We start from the raw sequence: 18,899 nt of genomic DNA on the forward strand, positions 1-18,899 counted from the left end.
TCTAATTAAATTTCTATTTAATCATTTTTACAATGGCCAATGCATAATGATGTACTTGTTTCATGATTTTCGGTGTCTGTAATTGAAGTGGCATGTTAATATCAACCCATGTTTAAATTGCTTTTCATGAAATATTTGTCTCACACTGCTTTCTGTTTGACAGATGAAATGAGCAAATAGTTATGCTCAAATTTTTAATAATAATATAAAAAAAAATCTACAATATTTCTACAGGCCTGTGATGGAATATTTTGAAATTAACAATGAAATAATAACCAGAGCTATTACCAAACTTTAGACAAAATGAAAAAGTACTAAGGGACAGAATTATGAATTAACAATGTAAATCTACAGATGAAAACTGGTTCCTTTTATTCATAATAAACTAAAAACACAGATAAAACAAAAGTCCAGTTTACAAACAAAACACAATAAATTATAATTATTTAATAAATATTAAAATATTAGAAAAGAATCGTTTGATCAATGTTTCAACATTTAGTATGTCATGCTAATACCACTTTTTACTTTCCTTGTTGCTGCACATTCATTAAATTAGCATTTTAATAAAAGCTTCTCAAAGACATGGATAATTACGTTTGAGGCTTGATATTTCTCACTCAGTTTTGTAACTTGACAATAAATAGGTAGGGGCAAAGATGAAAGCTGTGAGAGCAAAAAGCAGAGATTTGATCCATTAATTCATCTCTTTCTGTGAGGATGAATTGCCCCGTTGAAGTGCAGCACCTCTTTCATTATTTGATCTAGAGCACAAAAGGTTGAGAGCTCAGACCAATGGTATAAAGCAGCATCTCCAAACAAGATCTTTTCAATTCACTTACATGCTCAACAGCAGAGAAATGGGGCGAAGAAGTAGATGCATTGTTTTGATTATACGGTGTATGATTCACTTCAAAACACAGGTCCTACATAAGAGAGAGGTCCTTCACATGAACCCACAGTGCAGAAAGGAACAGTCTTAGGGGCCGTTTGCACGACACTGTTTTCAACTAAAAACCGTTCATTTACACGACAACAGCATTTTGGGGGCTTGAAACAGCAAGCATTTGAAAACAGATTTCAAAGTGCAAAGTTTTTGAAAACTCTACCATTATTATCTCTGTAAACTACAAAAATGTGAATTTGTGAAAACTGTGATATCCTGCGTATGCGTATTACGTGTTCAGTCTGTAGGGGCGTAGTTTTTTTTTTTTTTACAAAGTGACATCGCCATCTACGGGCCTGGCATGAATAATACAGTGTTTTTAGTCACTTTCACAGATCCGTGTAAACGGAGATCATTTGACAACATTGCCTTCTGTACACAAAAAACACCAAGGAAAAACTTTTCAGATTTTAGTACATTGTTGTCATGTAAATGTACCCTTATAGACCAACAAGGCATTCAAATACCAACCAGTTTTAAAACATTTCTTTTTATGACAGTTTCTTAATGGCTGATTAGTTTTCATAAATAAATGTTTTCTCTCTCTCTCTCTCTCTCTCTCTCTCTCTGAAAATGGACTGACCATCGTGTTCTGAATTCATTTAAATTTAAAAAAACATGCTTGATAATCACCAAAATAACATTTTGCAATATGCCTAATAGGCTGCAATGGCAGCTGAACAACAGGTGGGTTTACAATATTATTACACAATAGTTCAAGAAATAAATACAATAATTGAACAATAAAACTTTCTACAAAATCTATATAATAAAATATAAAATCTTCTTTCTTGAGCATCAAATCTGAATGATTTCTAAAGGATCATGTGACACTGAAGACTGGGATAGTGATGCTGAAAATTCAGCTTTGCCATCACAGGAATAAATTATATTTTAAAATATATTCAGATAGAAAACAGTTATTTTAAATTGTAATAATATATATATATTTTTTTTTTACGGTTTTTGGTCAAATAAATGTAGCCTTGGTGACTTCTTTCAAAAGCATTTAAAAAATCTTACCAACCCCACACTTGTGAATGGTACTGTATATAAAGAAGTCCTTCATCATTCTCACAATTAACTGTCAATCATTGGCTGTTTAGTCAATACTATACCAGAGGCTGCAGTTTCAGGACCCTAGTTTTTTGTGACTGCGCCACCTAGGCAATGCTGCTCCAACAGAAGAGACCTGAATTAAATCTAAAACAAACAGGTGCAAAGATTAGACCAACGGAAGTTATTACATTTTTATTATTTTTCCACCTTATTTTTAACATTAGAGCAGGCGCGGCCATTTTAAATTTGAATGTTTAAGAATGTTCAACAGAATGTTCAACAGTCTCCAGTTATTTTAGCTGTGCAAAAACAGTTCATTATTGATTGACATTGTAAACCGGTATTTGTTTTCATATTGTTTTCATTTATTAACATACTAATAAACACACTAGTTTGCAGGCGCAAACAGTTTTACCACGCCAAGCTGCAGCTAATGAAAAGGAAGTCTCATGTCCTACGTACACAGAAAATATCTTGCTTGTGTTTTGAAAATAAGCTCTTTCTTTCCATCAAAACTGAATTTAAATCCAGAATATAGGAAAAAGTGTTACCAACAGTTGTGTTTAGGGTTAGGGGTTGGTTAGGGCAATATATCAATTAAATTTAAATAATAAAACAACTAAACCATTCCTGAAAATTAATACTACAAATACAGAATTGAATAGTAATGCTCTAAAATGGTATGAACTGCTAGTACATACAAAAAACGAGGGTTCTAGAAATGGGTCCTAGGTCTGCGGTTCTGAAACTGCAGCCTCTGGTATTGCAGGAATACGCCATCCATTTTTGAGATGGGAGAGACTCAGTTCACTCGCTGATGTCCGTGGCACTCGCTGCCAGGCTGTTGGGTGTCTCTGGTAACTGAGCTGATATTGACACAGCTTCACTTCCAGCAGAACAAGGAGCTTCCTTTGATAAAGAAAGCTGGAAACAAATGTTTTGAAATCGAAAACAAATGAACAACAGTGCGAAAATGATGTATCTATTATGCACTGTTAGTAAGTCATCTTTTGTGCATCCTGATATTTACCAGTTGCTGGTATGATCTGTGTTCAGCATCCTTTTGCAGAATAAAGTCGGTCAGTAGTTTCCATGGTGGGCTTATCATCATGTCACTGTCCTGGCTCTCTGGACTGGCTAGCATTGGATCCTCTGAAACCTTTCAACAAGATGAAACAACAAACCCCACTTAAGTTCTTCACTGCAAACTGTCTGTATATTTGTAAAGAAATAGAAAACAGCTATTTTAAATTGTAATAATATTTCACAATATTACTCCTCGCTACCTAGTCACCACCTGGGATCATAAAAATTGCATTTTGTTTTTTATTTAGTACTACCCTGAATAAGATATTTCACATAAAAGATGTTTTCCATCATCTTCTGCATATTTGACTTCTTTCCCACAGTGACTGTATGACTTTGAGATCCATCTTTTCGCACTGAGGACAATATTACAAAAGGAGAAAACATTCATTGATGGTCAAAGTAAACACGATGCATTAAGATCTGGGGGGTTTAAACATTTGCACAGGCTAAATAGTTCTTATTTTGTCTTCTGGGAAACATGTAAATATCTTATGTAGCTTCTAAATGGCAGTACTAAAAAAATAAGATCTTTAAACAAAATAAGAACAATTTCCACCAATCATCCAAAAGTTTACACCCCCTGGCTCTTAATGTAGTGTGTTGCCTTGAACGTCAGTAAATATTTACAGCTTTCGATCATCCAGGTAACAACACACAGTAGCCTACTATCCCTCTTATTTTTTTAAATGATTAACATTCTGCAAGGGTAAACTTATGACCTCAGCTGTACATATATTTAATGTTGCCTTTCAAATTACCTTTGGTGCAATAAACAATCCTTAGTAGTTTCTTTTTCTTGTTCAAGACACATTAGAGAAAGTATTAAAAAAAACCTTTGAATGTGTTTTATTAAAAGGGTGGTTGATTATGATTTCACTTTTTGTGATGTGTAATGTTGCTGTTAGAGCATAAACAACATCTGCAAAGTTACAACGCTCAAAGGGAGATATTTTCTTTTAAAGAATTCTTTGTTTAAGGACTACAACAAATGGCTGGTAGGGACTACAGCGAGCTTCTTCCCGGGTTAGTGACATCACTAATGCTAAATTTACATAAACCCTGCCCGAGAGGGTGAGGCCATGTTGGGCTGCTTTTGTCACGGAGACACAGCCAACTCCCACCAACACAGCATCGGCACCAGATCTCAACACTCCGCCCACTCGTTCACTCTCCCCTGAATTCTAATCACGAGCACCTGCACCTCATCACCACTGACACTATAAAGACTCACAGTTCGTCAGTTCTTTGTCTGGTCTCGTTAAACATACCTGGACTCCTTACCTGCTACTTACCTGCCTCCTCGTCTCCAGTGTCCTGTTCTCCATGTTCTTCTCTTGTTCCTACAAAAGATCATCCAAGTTACTCACCAACTAAGCGTCTGTTCATTTGTGCTTGCATCGCTACTCACCATATCACCTGCTGTTCCCTGTGTTCATGTCTCTGTTAATAAACATCTGTGATCTTACCTCTCTGTCTCCGTCTGAGTCCGACAGAAGACCAGACAACCAACATGCAGAGCGCCACGAACACGGGCGAGGATCGTACATCGGATCCGTTGACCAGTCTGGTTGACGCTATACGATCCTCTCTACCCTCTCCACCAACAAGCACAACACTCGACATTACAGACACCATCATGCACGCCATCCGCCAAGCCCTTCTTCATCCTGCACCCACCGCTGCCTCTGTCAGTCCCATGGCCCGACCAGCGACATTCTCCGGTGCGGCTAAGGATTGCAGTGGGTTTCTCCTACAATGCTCGCTTTACTTAGAAGCGCATGCTCATCTCTTCACACCCGAGCGAGCCAGGGTGGCGTTCATCATTTCCTTGCTCTCAGGACGAGCATTACAGTGGGCTCAACCCCTCTGGGAGTCTCATGCCCCAGTCACCGCCACCGTTAACGAATTCTTCAGCCACTTCCGGGAAGTATTTGGACAGAATACCGCCGATCTCTCCATGCATAACCAAAAGACACCAAATTCAAAAGACCAACCAAGTGGCTCAACGTTGCTCTGCGTGTTCAGTGCCCACTGTTAATCCTCTGCCCACCACACCATCTGTCGCTCTTCCAGCACCAGAACATATGCAAGTGGACTCTTATCGTCTTACCTGAGGGGAGCGTCAGAGAAGGATTCAGTTACATCTCTGCCTGTATTGTGGGGGAGAGGATCATTACATCACTGCCTGTCCCGTCCGACCACCACGTCCCGCGGTGAGTACCATCCAGTTACCCGCTCAGACTGCCCCTCTTACCAGAACTACTGTCCATATCCTTAATGCTCATACCTGTGTTTCAGCGCAAGCCCTCCTCGACTCCGGTTCAGCAGGAAACTTCATCAGCAACGAGATTCTCCAGAAATGAATGTACACCGAAAGCGCTGTCAGCAGGATCTTCAGATACAGACCAGCCAGGAAGCCGTTGGGACGTGGTCGCATCAGACATTTCTCCCCCACACTGACGCTCCGCATCGGCTGCCTTCATTCCGAGGACATCACGTTCATGGTGCTGGAAGAATCCACCGCTGACATCATTCTGGGGCGCCCGTGGTTAAACCTACAAAGTTCTTCCTGTTCTTTCCACGTCTATTGAAAGTCCTGAGATGGATCAGAAAACTGAAATCCCTCCTGAATACCGGGCGTTCCAGGATGTGTTCAGCAAGCGGTTGGCAACACAATTACCACCTCACCGGCCATGGGACTGTGCCATCGACCTGCTGCCTGGGGCTACTCTACCCAAAGGTAGAGTTTACCCATTGTCCATCCCGGAACAAAAGGCCATGGGGGAGTACGTCCAGGAAGCCCTTAAACAACAATTCATTCGAACATCTACATCCCCTGCTGCTTCAAGCTTCTTCTTCATGGCCAAGAAGGACGGAGGCTTGAGGCCATGCATCGATTACCGCCATCTCAACTCCCAGACGGTGAAGTTCAGTTATCCCCTTCCTCTGGTCCCAGCCGCCCTGGAACAGCTACGTGGAGCTCGTATCTTCTCCAAGCTGGACCTGCAGAGTGCGTACAACCTCATTCGCATTCGACGGGGGGATGAGACAGCTTTCATCACACCGTCTGGCCACTACGAATACCGGGTCATGCCGTATGGCCTGTCCAACTCTCCCTCCGTCTTCCAAAACTACATGAATGAGGTGTTCCAGGAGTACCTCCAGCGCTTCGTGATCGTTTACATCGACGATATCCTCATCTACTCCCGGAACCTCGCCGAACATCGCCACCACATCTCCCAGGTTCTTGAGAAGCTACAGGGGTCGGGGCGGTGTTGTCACAGCGGCAAGGTGATCCTCCACGACTCCATCCATGTGCCTATTTCTCCAAAAAGCTATCCCCGGTGGAGCAAAATTATGACATCGGGAACAGAGAATTACTTGCCATCACGTTAGCTTTGGAGGAGTGGAGACACTGGCTGGAGGGAGCCAACCACCCGTTCGAGGTCATCACTGACCACCGGAACCTGGAGTACCTTCAAGAAGCCAAACGACTGAATCCTCGCCAAGCCCGCTGGGCTCTCTTCTTCACAAGGTTCGACTCTAAAGTCTCCTACCGTCCTGGAACCAAGAATTGCAAAGCAAATGCCTTGTCAAGACTGTATCAACCCGAGCCAGAAAATCCCGACCCCGAGCCGTTTCTCCCTCGAGCCATGTTAGTCAGCCCTATCCAGTGGAACATCAACCAGCAGATATACTGCCAACGGAACCAGGACAGCTGGAGCCAGTTCCTGCCCTGGGCCGAATATGCCCAGAATTCCCTCCGGCAATCCACCACAGGGCTACTGTCACGGAGACACAGCCAACGCCCACCAACACACAAGCATCGTCACCAGATCTCAAAACTCTGCCCACTCGTTCACTCTCCCCTGAATTCTAATCACAAGCACCTGCACCTCATCACCACTGACACTATAAAGACTCACGGTTCCTCAGTTCTTTGTCTGGTCTCGTTAAACATACCTGGACTCCTTACCTGCTACTTGCCTGCCTCCTCGTCTCCAGTGTCCTGTTCTCCGTGTTCTCCTCTTGTTCCTACAAAAGATCATCCAAGTTACTCACCAGCTAAGTGTCTGTTCATTTGTGCTTGCAACGCTACTCACCGTATCACCTGCTGTTCCCTGTGTTCGTGTCTCTGTTAATAAACATCTGTGATCTTACCTCTCTGTCTCTGTCTGAGTCTGACAGCTTTAGAGAAGAGAAAGAGTTGTTGTAGTAAAGTGTTGTTGCCATGCCGTCATTTTATGCTGCTTCAAAATGGACTGCTTCAAAATGAGTGTCAATTCAACGCTGGATTTGCACAAAAGATTAACATGACGGCACATGCTAGTTGATGAGTTGAATCAACTCCACAGCAACTACATAAATTTATCCACTAACTGTTCAGAAATGTCCAGGAGTATTCTATAAGTTGTAACTTCTTTCTGAGTCTCTCCATCAGTGTCTGACTCCGGTTTGAACAATGTAAGGCTGAACACCGTTACAGACAATCATCATTTTGGCTGCGTGAGATTCTCCAGCTTTGTTGTTGAGCAACCGAAGCGTGAGCTGTTAAAGCTCCACCCTCTTCTGGGGACACCAGAGAATTATATTACATCTTGTAAAAGGGGCATTATAGGTCCCCTTTAAATCATTCTGAATTTGCAAAATTGCTTTTGAATTCAATCAAAAACTTGCGAGTCATGATGTGAATTAAGTCTGACCAACCACTGCAAGGTAATGCTGCCCCAAGTTTTCACCCCAGTCACGCAGTCCTAGAACAGGGCCTACTATGTAAGAACCTGCTCACTCACCAGATGGCCCTCAAGCTGCTTCTGTGTGTGTCTCATCATCAGACTTCTTTTCTTATCTTTGCATCGCTTGTTCTGGAACCAGACGCGAATGACCCGAGGACTGAGGCCCGTCATTTCCACAAGCTGCTCTTTCATGAGGGCATCGGGTCTGGGATTGGCACAGTAACAGGTCTGTAGCATGCGGAGCTGGGACTCACTGAGAACCGTCCTCACGCGGGTGGCTCTCTCTGACCTCCTCCAGGATGCTGTGGATTTCAGACCCTCTGTGAAAGACAAATATATAGAGGGGTTTTACATCAAAACAACATACATAACTTTCACTTGTTTACACACAGCAAACCCTTCAATGTTGAAATGTGATTGAAATAATGAAATAATCAACATTGATTCAATTTGCAAAACAATATTCAACAGTGATTCAACCTTGTGGTATGATATAGATTCAACTGCAAATAAACATTTAAATGCTGGCTGGGATTGGGAAGCATGTCCAGAAACTCTGTAGACTTACCAAATGGCTCTGCAGTCTCCTTCTGTTGGTTATTTGAGCCAGACTTTAATTTGTTAAACTCATGATGGTCTGTACAGAGCAGTTGACCATCCCGCAGAACATATTCATCTCCAGGGAGTAACGGACGATTGCAGCTCTCACATCGAAAACACTGGATGTGATAAATATTCACTCCTGTTCGCATGACATACTCCTTGCTGATGAAGGCTTTGTGGCATTTTGCACATTTACTGCATAATCTGACAGAAAATATCAAGGGGGAAAAAAGTCAAGAGACATTTTTTGAATTACAGTTATCACAAACATTACTTTTTTTTTAAACAAAGGATTTATCATATAAAATAGCTCTTTACTATACAGTGTATATATGTTTCACAAATATATGTAAATATAATTAATTACAGTAATAATACTAACAAAATTGCTGAATATGAAATGTGAAATATTTACATATTTTGGAATTTTTCCTCCAACACTTCTATAAAACATTTTAAAAGTAAAAAAAAAATATATATATATATATATATATATTGTAAATTATTTTGTTAGAAAACTGGGTCACACTTTATATTAGGTGTCTTTAACTACCATACTTACATAAAAAAATGGTTATACAATGTAGGCTAATTTAAATTTGTGTTCATGTATTACAAAACACTTTTGCTGCTACACATACAGCCCGGGTAAGGTTAGGGACAGGTTTGGTGGTATGGGTAGGTTTAAGGGTGGGTTAAGTTGTAAGGTATGGGTCAACAGTGTAATTATGAATGTAATTATAGAAATTAATTACAGCTTACATGCAGGCATTTTACATAAAAGTACAATGTAAAAACATATGTACAGTTGATACCCCTTGCAGAATCTGCAAAAATGTTAATCGTTTTAACAAACTAAGAAGGATCATAAAAATTGCATGTTATTTTTTATTTAGTACTGTCCTGAATAAGCTACTTCACATAACAGATGTTTACATAAAGTCCACAAGACAAAAAAAATAGCTGAATTTATAAAAATGACGCAGTTCAAAAGTTTACATATGCTTGATTCTTAATACCGTGTGTTGTTTCCTGGATGATCCATGGCTGGTTATTTGTTTTGTGATGGTTGTTCATGAGTCCCTTGTTTGTCCTGAGCAGTTAAACTGAGCTCTGTTCTTCAGAAAAATCCTCCAGGTCCTGCAGATTCTTTGATTTTCCAGCATCTTCTGCATATTTGAACCCTTTCCAACAATGACTGCATGATTTTGAGATCCATCTTTTCACACTGAGGACAACTGAGGGACTCAAACAAAACTATTACAAAAGCTGCAAACATTCACTGATGCTCCAGAAGGAAACACGATGCATTAAGAGCCAGGGATGTAAACTTTTTGAATTGGATGAACAGGATAAATAGTACTTTTTTTGTCTTCTGGGAAACATGTAAGCATTTTATGTAGCTTCCAAAGGGCAGTGCTAAATGAAAAAAAATAAGTTCTTTAAACAAAATAAAAAAAACTTGCACATCATCTTCTTGTTCAAAAGTTTTCACCCCCCGACTCTTAATGCATTGTGTTTCCTTCTGAACCATCAGTGAACGTTTGCAGCTTTTGTAATAGTTGTGTTTGAGTCCCTCAGTTGTCCTCAGTGTGAAAAGATTTTTCTGAAGAACATGGTCAGTTTAACTGCTCGGGACAAACAAGGGACTCGTGAACAACCATCACAAAAAAATATAAAAACAGTCATAGATCATCCAGGTAATGACACACAGTATTAAAAATCAAGGGTATGTAAACTTTTGAACTGGCTAATTTTTATAAATTCAGCTATTTTTTTGTCTTCTGGACTATATGTAACCAACTGTTATGTGAAATAGCTTATTCAGGACAGTACTAAATAAAAAATAACATGCAATTTTTATGATCCTTCTTATTTTGTTAAAACGATTAACATTTTTGCAGATTCTACAAGGGGTATGTAAACTTTTGAGCTCAATTGTACACAATAAGTGCATTGTATCAAATGATTAATTCAAATGTTAGTACATAGTTAAAGACACTTGATATACAGTGGGACAGGAAACTGAAAAGTAAAGCGTCATCACAATTAATAATAACTCATTTTTGAAGCTGTAATAAAATAATAGGCCTAATTCTGATGAGCAAAGCGACTTTGCTGTAAGAATGAGGCGCACCTGCTGTAGTGGTCTTTACAGAAGGTTTTCCCATCTCTGATGAAGCAGGTGCAGGACTCGTCCAGATGCTGATGGCACTCTGCGCACTTCAGACACTGCGCGTGCCACTCGAGATCAGGAAAAACCCGCAGAATGAAGCGATCCAGGATCTGATGCCCACAACCCACACAGTATGAAATCAGCTTATTTCCTTTAAGAACAAATATTATATCATTAATATGTCTAATCTTTTAATCGTAGTGATATTTAAAAATACGAATAAACTTGTCATCTAATGCTAGCCTGTAATTAAGTTAAACTTTTGATCAATGATATCTTACTGTTCTGTGGATCTCCCATGTCAGGAAGCAAATGTAATAGCGCCGTTATCTTCTATATGATAGTCTAGCCAAACACTAAAGGAAAGAAAGACACACTTGAACTATACACATCTACAGGGCCACTAATGTAAGTCTGTCTCGCTCCTCTATTTATTTGATGTGACGTAGACGCAGGAGAACCAATCAGGTGTTCAGCGCTGAACTTGAGTACATGCTATTGTACTGCAAATAATAGATCTCATTACCTACTCGCTACCCGCACTCTAACACTTCGACACGTCCACAACAGGTAAAACATTCATAATATTTGGCAAACTCATGATGTTGAAGGCTGTACATTAACAAATAAAGAAATAAGTATAGAGGATAACTGCTTGATTATATTTCAGGGGTTTTAATAGGCCTATGTTATCTAACCAAAATATTGACATATTAAAAAAAAAAAAAAAAACTGATGATGGTTCTCAATCACAAAGCTAATCCTAATCATCATATAGGCCTATATGTGCGCTTTTGAATAACATCTGAATGATTTGACTATTAAAGTTCTATTCATATCTTACAAAGGTATTGTTGCAATGATATTAGTGTTGTAAGCATTATATTTGTATTTCCAAATTTCAATAGGAAAAAACACATGCAACTTTCTGTGAATGTTAAATTATGGTTATGAAAATGAAGCCTAAAAATAACCATTAGAGAACTTTCTTTATAGGTTCTCTTTTGTCACTAAAATACCTCCCTGCAATGTTTTGGGAAGGTTCATTTTTGGGTACAGAAAGAAGAGAATGTTCCTAGAATGCTGTTATTTGATTCCCAAAAATCACTGTACTTCCACTGTACCACCCGCGTTACACATACCTTTCAAAAGAGACCAAAACCATGCATATACTCCAAATGGTTCATGAACAGCATGCAATTTACTTTGGGTATGCCTTTTTTGAGCATTTTAGGCAAATGAGATTTCATTGTGACTGCAGTGATTCAACCTTAATTTTATGAAGTGACGAGAATACTTTTTGTGCGCAAAAACGAAACAAAAATAACGACTTTATTCAACAATATCTTCTCTTCTGTAGTTCTTCTCTTACACTGTTTACGTCCAGCACTTCCAGGTTCTACGTCAGAACGCCGACTCGCTATTGGCAGACGCTGTTCACGTGAGCAGCACGACACATGCGTGTGATGCTGACGCAGGAGCTGGCCAATAATGACTCGCCGTTCTGATGTAGAACCTGGAAGTGCTGGACATAAACTACGTAAGAGAAGAACTACAGAAGAGAAGATATTGTTGAATAAAGTCTTTATTTTTGTTTCGCTTTTTCCCTAATGTTTATAAATTCATCCACAATTAATACAGTACAACACATGTTGTTAAGGTAAAAGAAGGCTTGAAGTCCAAAAGTTCAGGTCCAAAATGAATTAAAACAATGATGTAAACTGACCCAACCCCAAGGGTAACATTTGGATGAAAGATTCGGTGGCCCCATCACTACAAACGTGTGCTTGACAAACACATTTAGCCTGCACAAACCTCTGATGATGTATTACTGCAACAACAACAACAAAAATGTTTAACTATGATGTTTCTATTGAAAATAGTTTACATTATTGTTTTAATTCATTTTGGACCTGAACTTTTGGACTTCTTTTACCTCAATTACATGTGTTGTACTGTATTAATTGTAATTACGTTGTTTTATTTTAGAATAATCCAGCTAGTTCATAAACATTTTTGGGGTTGATTAGGGGTTGCACAAATGAAAAAGAGCATATACAGAGCATATGCAATGGTTCTCTAATGCAAGGTTAATCATTTTTTTTAATTAGTTAAGCCTTTAAGCACTGTCCCAATCACCCAAAATCATGCATGACAAAATAAAACAACCTAATTTTTACTGATTTTGTTGCAGTAGTGCATCATATTTATGTTTCCATCAAAGGTTTGTGAAAAACAGTAGTTGACAATTTTATGACCTTATGAAAACTAGCAAAAGCTTATGTGATTTTCTTCACTTCATGCTTTTCAGGGTCAACTGTATGATGCCTGCCTAGGCTAGGCTACTGTTTTCACTCATTAGGCAAGAAAATAAACTCTGTATAGTTATACTGTCCCATCTGACCTTATGTCTCAATCACCCTTAATTCACCCTAACGTTACATTTTTATTTACAGCAGTGGCAATAAAATGGGTTCCATGATAGTCAGTACACTGTTTAATTTATTTTAACCTAACACGGAGAAAACAAGCTACGCGCTTGAACTCTTAAAATATCAGTCTGTCACCCACATAAATAGGATCCGCGGGCGCCAAACGTTCACGTAGACGTCACATTACATGCGTCATTGCGTCATCAGTGTCCGCCATATTGAATGAGGAAATAAGAGTGGAAGAGGTGGAACGTCCCGGATGCATGTAAACATCCACGTCAACAGAAAGTATATTAATGAAGCCGTTATAGGGGCACGGAACAGCGTGTATATAGACATTATCGTTTCTGTCGGATGTATATTTAAAAGACTGTTAAACCCGGTGGTGTTTTTAGGCTTGTGCAAACAATGACTTCGCTAACGCAGAGAAATTCGGGCCTGGTGCAGAGACGGACCGAGGCCTCGCGTAACGCCGCCGCCGCGGATAAGGAGAAAAGCCCTGAAGAGGATGAGTACGAGTCCCGCCGCGGAGAGGAGGAGGACGAAGACAAGGGAGACTCCAAAGAAACACGACTGACTTTGATGGAAGAGGTGTTGCTGCTCGGACTGAAGGATCGAGAGGTTTGACGTGACTTGTGTGGCTTTGTTAGTCAAATGGTCGCCACGAAGCGGCTAGTTAACATTAGGACTAGATAAATCCTGTTAAACTACAGAGATTAAGTGTCTTAAGAACAGCTGTTCCCGAAGACCTTCACCATTTAGCCTGTTAGAAGGGCCCCAGTCCTGCTTTTTTTGTAAAATATGGCTAAAAGGCAAAGGTCTCTAAAGCTGTTCCTGTCATAAATGTAAATTATGGCACTCTTTACAACTATTCTGCATATAACAGTTGCGAAACAATATAGTTGCTAGATATGCCTGTCATTTCAAACATTGGTGTCATACAAAAGTAATGCAATCGGGACTATAAAGGGCATTATTTTTAACGTTTAAGTAGTCTGTTGACAACCTGTTTATGGAAGCATGCATTTACTTCATGTATTTCCATGCATGATATCTGCTGATGATGTTCTTAGAATAATAATTGATTAACTTATGTATTGCTTAGGGTTACACATCATTCTGGAATGATTGCATATCGTCTGGTCTGAGAGGGTGTATGCTTATTGAGCTGGCTTTAAGAGGTCGCCTGCATCTGGAGGCATCTGGAATGAGGAGGAAAAGCCTTCTGACCAGAAAGGTAAGGGGTGTGTGGGTGTGTGTGTGTGTGTGTGTGTGTGTGTGTGTGTGTGTGTGTTCTTTTATACATGGTTTATGAGGACACTTCCTGTGTCCTCGTAAACCAAATGGCTTAAAAAACATATTAAACGGTGTTTTTTTTGAAATTCAAAAAATGCAGACAGTTTCCTGTGATGGGTAGGTTTAGGGGTAGGGGTAGTGTAGGGGGATATAATGTACAGTTTGTACAATATAAAAACCATTACGTCTATGGAGAGTAAACCACAAATACAAGTGTGTGTGTGTGTGTGTGATTTTGGGGCTTGTTCAAATGCAAGTTGCACATTATCTTGACTCTTTATACTTGTTTGTTCATCAGGTGTTGTGTAAATCTGATGCCCCCACTGGAGACATGTTGCTGGATGAGGCATTGAAACATATTAAAGAGACTCAACCTCCAGAGACAGTCCAGAGCTGGATTGAGTTGTTAAGTGGTGAGTTGTGAATATATCTGACACATATACAAGTACACTAGTTACTTATTTTTTGGGGTAAGTTCACTGTTCCAAACTTTCTTTCTTCTGTGAAACACGTAGAAGATGTTTTGAAAAATGTATCACTGTTTTGTCCATACAATGAAAGTCAGTGGAATTCAGAGTTGTTTCGAGCCCCACAGACTTTTGTTGTTTGATCAAAAACAGTTGAAACATTCTTCATACAGTTTTTGAATGTAAATGATGGCATAATTTATTTTTTTTGCCTTTAAGTCATTGTGGAACATTTTTCGGCATCCATTTTACTTCTGTGATCTGATTTATTTCGGAGTGAAATAGAATATTTAAATGTAGAATAATAAAAATGTAGGGCGGTTAAAGATGTTCATTTAGTTTTTTTCCTAACCAACAAACGAAACATGTTAACCAATCATTAACCATTAACCGACAAGATTGTTAAATTAGAATTAAATTAAATTAGAAGAGATAAGTGTCTGTGACCCATTAAAAATAACAAAATTTGTTTTCCAGGGGGTTTAGTTTTACATGCGCGAATAGCAGAATAAACAACAGAACATGAGGATTCATCGTCACATCACGCATCTGCACTGCTTCTGTGAACGGAGAAAAACAAAATAAAAGCATATATATATATATATATATATATATATATAAAGGAATAAATACGCAAAATATATTTCACATAAATATTAACAGATTAACAACAGGAAAGAAAAAACTGCGATAAGTATTAGCCTATATGCTAAGTTTCAGGGTTTTTTTGTGACGCGCTCCAAAAACATGGAAACCGAGACGGCAGAAAGTGCATCCTGTTTGTGTTCTTTATTTTACAAAAGCATAATGTTTTGTTTTTATTGTGAGTGTACAATAAATAAAAGTAAACACTGGACAGTTTCTAATGATGTCTTACTCTTATCTTTATGACCATAAATGACTGAGTATGTTAAGTTATTTCAGCTTTTATGAGGAAAAATGAAGTGATCGCGCAGATTGCCTCACGCACACACACACACACACACACACATCAGTCCTAGCATTGCTAACTTGACATCGCAGCGTGTTCATTATCAAAATAAAATACAGGCAAACATATAAAAAGTTACGTTGCTCAATTTAAATATTCCGTAATAGAATCTGTACCGTTCAGCGAGAGCACAGCCCCACTGTGGCGTTATTATGCCAAGCACATTTTTGCACATGTGAAGGATGATGTTTTAACATGGATATTGGAATGCAAGTGAAGTAAAAAGCCTAGTTTACATAATAAATAATAGTTTAGCATCCAAAAACATTGCGAATTTGGAAACTCTGTATTTGTACCGAAAGAGAGAGGTAGGCTACACGAGCCCAACGGCAGTTTCAGTTTCGCTTAAAATGAATTAGTTTTGGCTTGACGTTTATATAGCTACTTTTATTTTTCATTCTTGTTCTGTTCTGAGTACCGTTAAATTTAAATGATTTGTTGTGGCATGAGGGGAACTAAGATAGCCTTTAGCTATGTTTGTAGTGTTTATAATGTTTAACATTTCGCATTATTTAGGCCTAGGGTACTTTACATTATTGTAATAATAAAATGCGACTTATATGCGACTTAACAGTTTTTATCCTCTCAAAAGCTCAATTTTATATGTGTAGTGTATTTGTTTTTTAACCATGCAGCAAACATTTTCAAAATATCTTTAAAAATGACGTTTAAACCATTTAACCAATAGTATTAATTAATCGGTCAAAATTCTTAATGCCGGTTAACGAATAACCAGGTAATTGTTGAAAAATAAGAGGAATTTGTGTCATCATCCAAAATGATAGATTGCTTCAGAGTTATTTTGATATAGTGGACAATTTTAGATGTCATGTTGACTTTAAGCTTTATGTTGGAAATAAGATTGTGTATTTGATTCAAATATGTTACAAACATCAAAAAGTACTAGAAATGGATCATTCCAGTTCTTCTAGTCTATTTCAGGCCCTTTTTATGTTCTGTAGGTGAAACTTGGAATCCATTGAAGCTGCATTACCAGTTGCGAAATGTCCGAGAGCGTTTGGCTAAGAACTTGGTGGAGAAGGGCGTCCTCACCACGGAGAAGCAAAACTTCCTGCTTTTTGACATGACCACCCACCCTCTCACCAACAGCACCATCAAGCAGCGGCTGGTGCGCAAAGTCCAGGAGGCCGTCCTGGAGAAATGGGTCAACGAGCCCCAACGGATGGATAAGCGTCTGCTGGCGCTGCTGTTCCTGGCACATTCCTCTGATGTTCTAGAGAACGCCTTCGCTCCTCTGCTGGATGACCAGTACGATCTGGCCATGAAGAGGGTGCGGCTGCTTCTGGATCTCGAGCCAGAGGCCGAGGCTGCCAAGTCGGGCGCCAACGAGCTGCTGTGGGCGGTGGTGGCCGCTTTCACCAAATGAACCTCCAGAGTAGAGAGAAAGGGACTCAACTTTGTGCTCATGGCATTGGACTCAGACCACTGGCCCCAAGCTTGGTTGATTCGGACTAATATTGGTGATGGTGATGATGGAAATACAAATTTTGAAGGAGATGATGATGATGATGATACTTGGAAAGGGACGGCTTTTTCTCATTGTCACAGTTCTGACTCTGACCTTCACAAAGGTGTTGCCCTGTCTACATCTAATGGCCAATAGTTGCTACATGATTGCAATTCACTGTGAGGCTTCTTGTAGTTCATGCACTTAGATCATAAAGTTCATGTAAGAACGAAAATGAGCGCGATTTGAAAGGAGGTGTTTTGTAAAGGGTCTGTTTCCCTGTACTTAACTAGGCCGTGACTCTAATCTTAATCCAGATCCTGGTATAATTCTACAGTAATCTCAAACTCCATGTATCTTTGAAGAAGGAGCCACTACTTCCGAACACACAGGCTTCATGGTCCTTGTCATGGTTACATGAAAAGTTCCTGTTTCCATTGCTTTTCCATATTCAGCAGGAAATGTTCCATGAGCTTCTGATACATGAAATGGGTCTTGAGTTAACAGGAAATAAACCATTTCATATTTAACAAGACTGAAATGCAAGCATCAGTTTTTCTCTGGTGCTTTAAAGATATAATGACCCTGCTTCCTTGCAAGCCTTCTTTCCAGTAATCCGCTCTTTCTGAATGCTCAAAGAATAAAATGTTCAAATGTGTGCTAATATTACTGGTTTTAATTCAAAGACATTTGCTGGTGATTTTCATTGGCCTGTGTATAAAGTGACTAAAACCTAATAGTGATTGTTATATTACTCACTGCCTTTTTGTTTAGCTGATCCAGTTCATCCATCCAGCCCAAGATTCACAGCTATATTAATTCATTCTTACAGTGGGTTTTGTATTGTAATACACCACAAACAGGTCAAGGAAGCATTGAGCTAACATATATATATATATCCAAGTCAAACATCTGGGTTTATGTTGCCTCATAACTTTCATCCATTTCATGCGAATGGCCAGTCAAACAATAGCAGAGCCCCAACATCAAGGAAGGCTCTCATTCCTGAGGCCTATCATAGTGATCACTGCATTAATGTAGCTGTCTCGTCACACATGTATGGTTTCCTTCATGTCATAATCTCTCCTCTTGCTATATTTCCAATTTTTATACTATGTTTTTAATCATTTTTATTTCGTTCCTTCCTTTGGCGCAATATTTTCGGAGTCGATTGTAATGTTTTTTGGTTGTCTCCTGTCCTGAAAGAGGGCTGGTAAAGAACAGGGTAGGGATATGCCCTTCCTGTGTAAGAAAGCAGGTGTTTGACATGTTGATTTACTGTTAGTAAAAAAATACTTAATGAGCTGTAAAAGTAGAGATGGTGTGAAATGGGTGCCCTGATTTGTACATCTGCTTTTTATCATATAATAAAGGAATATCTTTAAGTGCCTGGAAGGGATATGAATATTAGCTGTCCTCTTTTTTTAAGTCATGTGCATTGCACTTTTTTTTTTTTTTGGTGCTGTGACTGTATGGTTCTGATGTAATGAGAATGCACTGAGAACATGTACAGTAATGGTGCAGGTGGAAATTTGATGATGATACATACCTGAGTAAACAATGTGACCATAACCTCATGAATGCTAATGCTAGAAAATAAAAAGCACTGTGGTACGTTTTTCCCCCAAATGCATCA

General features: G+C 39.1%; 2 protein-coding genes across 2 annotated transcripts; one reads left to right on the forward strand and one right to left on the reverse strand.

The window, feature by feature from the left end:
- Window positions 1–1,916: 1,916 nt before the first annotated feature.
- Window positions 1,917–10,996, reverse strand: isl1b (ISL LIM homeobox 1b). Its single transcript, XM_051909622.1, has 6 exons — window positions 10,891–10,996; window positions 10,571–10,760; window positions 8,399–8,637; window positions 7,888–8,150; window positions 3,036–3,164; window positions 1,917–2,929 (listed from the first exon to the last, which is right to left on the reverse strand). The coding sequence occupies exons 1-6, from the start codon at window positions 10,907–10,909 to the stop codon at window positions 2,813–2,815; spliced, it is 957 nt and encodes a 318-aa protein (XP_051765582.1). The 5' UTR covers window positions 10,910–10,996; the 3' UTR covers window positions 1,917–2,812.
- A 2,252-nt stretch (window positions 10,997–13,248) lies between these two features.
- On the forward strand, window positions 13,249–18,662 carry golph3b (golgi phosphoprotein 3b). The gene is made up of 4 exons (XM_051909624.1): window positions 13,249–13,662; window positions 14,147–14,278; window positions 14,636–14,750; window positions 16,758–18,662. The coding sequence occupies exons 1-4, from the start codon at window positions 13,450–13,452 to the stop codon at window positions 17,180–17,182; spliced, it is 885 nt and encodes a 294-aa protein (XP_051765584.1). The 5' UTR covers window positions 13,249–13,449; the 3' UTR covers window positions 17,183–18,662.
- Window positions 18,663–18,899: the final 237 nt, after the last annotated feature.

Source organism: Ctenopharyngodon idella, chromosome 10 (genome assembly GCF_019924925.1).
Source record: "Ctenopharyngodon idella isolate HZGC_01 chromosome 10, HZGC01, whole genome shotgun sequence".
NCBI lineage: Eukaryota > Metazoa > Chordata > Actinopteri > Cypriniformes > Xenocyprididae > Ctenopharyngodon > Ctenopharyngodon idella.

Coding starts and splice junctions, on each gene's coding strand:
- golph3b (XM_051909624.1), top strand. CDS start 13,450: ATGACTTCGCTAACGCAGAGAAATTCGGGCCTGGTGCAGAGACGGACC. Junction 14,279..14,635: donor AAAGCCTTCTGACCAGAAAG/GTAAGGGGTGTG, acceptor TTTGTTCATCAG/GTGTTGTGTAAATCTGATGC. Junction 14,751..16,757: donor CTGGATTGAGTTGTTAAGTG/GTGAGTTGTGAA, acceptor TATGTTCTGTAG/GTGAAACTTGGAATCCATTG.
- isl1b (XM_051909622.1), bottom strand. Junction 8,638..10,570: donor TGTAAAGACCACTACAGCAG/GTGCGCCTCATT, acceptor ATTTTCTGTCAG/ATTATGCAGTAAATGTGCAA. Junction 3,165..7,887: donor AGCAGCTTGAGGGCCATCTG/GTGAGTGAGCAG, acceptor TCTTGTTGAAAG/GTTTCAGAGGATCCAATGCT.